The following is a 2878-nucleotide window of genomic DNA, read 5'->3' as shown; positions in this document are numbered from 1 at the left end:
ACTCTAAAGCCAAGTATCTAGTATCTCGTATCGCGATACTCCAAAGCAAAGTATCTTGTATCTATAGTATCTCGATACTGCTTTTTGAGTATCTTGCCCAACCCTGATCAATATAATATGTAGCTATAAATATGAAATTGTATTGTGAAAAATATTAGTTTATTTAACTTTAAGATAGGTCACATATTTTACCAGTTTCCACTTGCCACCTCTTTCGTTGTGGCTAATAAAAATAGATAGTTATCGTGTTGAGTCATTGAATGTTTAAAAATACTAATTGGGGAAATCGTCATTATTTTTATTAATTTCGTCATATGCCGTAGGTATGTTTCCATTTCTTACCATTGGATTTATGTTCATTATTAGGGTGTCATGGTCGGCATGGGACAAAAGGACAGCTACGTAGGAGATGAAGCCCAAAGCAAACGTGGTATCCTTACTTTAAAATACCCAATTGAACATGGTATAATCACTAACTGGGATGATATGGAGAAAATCTGGCATCACACTTTCTACAATGAACTTCGTGTCGCCCCAGAAGAGCATCCAATCCTGTTGACTGAAGCCCCGTTGAACCCAAAGGCTAACCGTGAAAAGATGACCCAAATTATGTTTGAAACCTTCAACGCACCTGCTATGTATGTTGCCATTCAAGCTGTATTATCTCTGTACGCTTCCGGTCGTACCACTGGTATCGTTTTGGACTCTGGTGACGGTGTCTCGCACACTGTCCCTATCTATGAAGGTTATGCATTGCCTCATGCTATCCTCCGTTTGGACTTAGCTGGTCGTGACTTGACCGACTACTTGATGAAGATCTTGACCGAGAGAGGTTACAGCTTCACCACTACTGGTATGTATCTTACCACTGTTCGTATTCACGAACTATATTTATCGTTATCTCTAATAAATTTTCATGATTGCAGCTGAGCGTGAAATCGTCCGTGATATCAAGGAAAAATTATGTTATGTCGCTTTGGACTTCGAACAGGAAATGGCCACGGCCGCCGCTTCCACCTCCTTAGAGAAATCCTATGAATTACCTGACGGACAGGTCATCACTATCGGGAACGAACGTTTCCGTTGCCCAGAATCCTTGTTCCAACCTTCATTTTTGGGAATGGAATCTTGTGGTATCCATGAAACCGTATACAACTCCATCATGAAGTGCGACGTTGATATCAGAAAGGATTTATACGGTAACACTGTACTCTCCGGAGGTACAACCATGTACCCAGGTATTGCCGACAGAATGCAAAAAGAAATCACCGCATTAGCCCCAAGCACGATCAAAATTAAGATCATTGCCCCACCAGAGCGTAAATATTCCGTATGGATCGGTGGTTCCATCTTGGCTTCTCTGTCCACCTTCCAACAGATGTGGATCTCCAAACAAGAATACGACGAATCCGGCCCAGGCATTGTCCACCGTAAATGCTTCTAAGTCATCACCTTTCACAAACTAAAATCAAAATTGACACTACACTTTAAACTGTAATGCTTTATGTTATGGAAATATCAGATATATATCTGTTAGGTATACACGGAAAAAAACAATGTGTTGTTTTACTTAATTACAGTTTAATATTGTTAAATTAAAATAAAAAATGTAAATATAATTAAACTTTTCGAAGTGATCGTTTCCATAAAAATATAGTGTTGAATTTTTTAATTTAAATTAACCACCACAGACGCAAACTTGGCTAGAGGAGTTATGGAGATATATCTCCCTGGGCTGATAAATATAATAGCATGGGCGCAATACGATTGCGCGCGGTCCTTAGCAGCGGTACATTTTTAGGCGTATGATTGCGCGCACTAAATTATTTTTTATGAATATTTTTATTATAACTATAATTATTTTCTTTTATGACGTAAACTGCGTGTGTATGTTAAGTGTTTGTTTTATTTTGTGTTATTTACGTATATTTAACAATATTTTTTTTAGGAACAAATGCACTTTACCACGCACCTCACGAATTTCGATTTTTTTTTTTAAAGACGTGTTTTTCACCGCTGATTTCGAAACTGTTTGAATTTTTTTGCGGAAACGATTATTTTGGAAGTTATAGCCTCCCAAAGTTTGCGATTTTACATTTATACTCATGCGCGCAACACTACTGTATGTAGTACTTACTGCCGCGCCGAGTCACAGAGCGGGGTCACTCGCTCGCTGCACTCGCTCGGATAATTAAAATCGAAAATATCCCTTTGACTTGTTGTGTAAAACCATTGTATAGATAAATTAAATATTAAAAAATAGGTAGCCAAAAAAAATTTAAAAAAAAAAAGTCCCCGATGGGGGGGGGGGGGCAAGAGTAAATTAATAAAACAATTAACAAATGGATGTTTTGATTGTTAAACTAACATAAAAATATATGTATAGTAGATCAATTCACCCTGCCCCGGCACCGGTCGGCAAATTTGAATAATATTACTCCGTGCGGCAGTACAGTATAGTGTTGCGCGCATGCAAATAAACGTAAAATCGCAAACTTTGGGAGGCTATAACTTCCAAAATAATGGTTTCCGCAAAAAAAATCAAACAGTTTCGAAATCAGCGTTGAAAAACACGTCTTTTTTAAAAAAAAAAAATCGAAATTCGTGAGGTGCGTGGTAAAGTGCATTTTACCTTTTTTTATAATGATAAGTATTCAAAAACTTCCTGAATGGATGAATTTGTATCTGTATTTAAATATAAGAAATAATTACAAAATAACTGAAATTTATTACAAACAATTTGGCAACGTCGCATCCAATTTCACGCGCAATTGTACGCTTTTGAATGGTCAAAAATCATGTTCTTTGTTATTCTGACACTACGCGCAATCGTATGCCTAAAAAGGCAAAACGCGCATTATCGTACTCCACCGAACAG

General features: G+C 37.3%; 1 protein-coding gene across 1 annotated transcript; it reads left to right on the top strand.

The window, feature by feature from the left end:
• Nucleotides 1-366: 366 nt before the first annotated feature.
• LOC100165066 (actin-87E) lies at nucleotides 367-1652 on the top strand (the record flags this gene model as incomplete). Its single annotated transcript, XM_001948422.3, is given in 2 exon segments — nucleotides 367-853; nucleotides 927-1652. Coding segments are annotated over 2 exon segments (1005 nt in total), but the record flags the coding sequence as incomplete, so codon positions are not given.
• Nucleotides 1653-2878: the final 1226 nt, after the last annotated feature.

The sequence above is a fragment of the Acyrthosiphon pisum genome, chromosome A1 (genome assembly GCF_005508785.2).
Source record: "Acyrthosiphon pisum isolate AL4f chromosome A1, pea_aphid_22Mar2018_4r6ur, whole genome shotgun sequence".
Classification (NCBI taxonomy): domain Eukaryota; kingdom Metazoa; phylum Arthropoda; class Insecta; order Hemiptera; family Aphididae; genus Acyrthosiphon; species Acyrthosiphon pisum.
The sequence above is the reverse complement of the archived record's forward strand: the minus strand, read 5'-3'. Positions and strand labels throughout refer to the sequence as shown.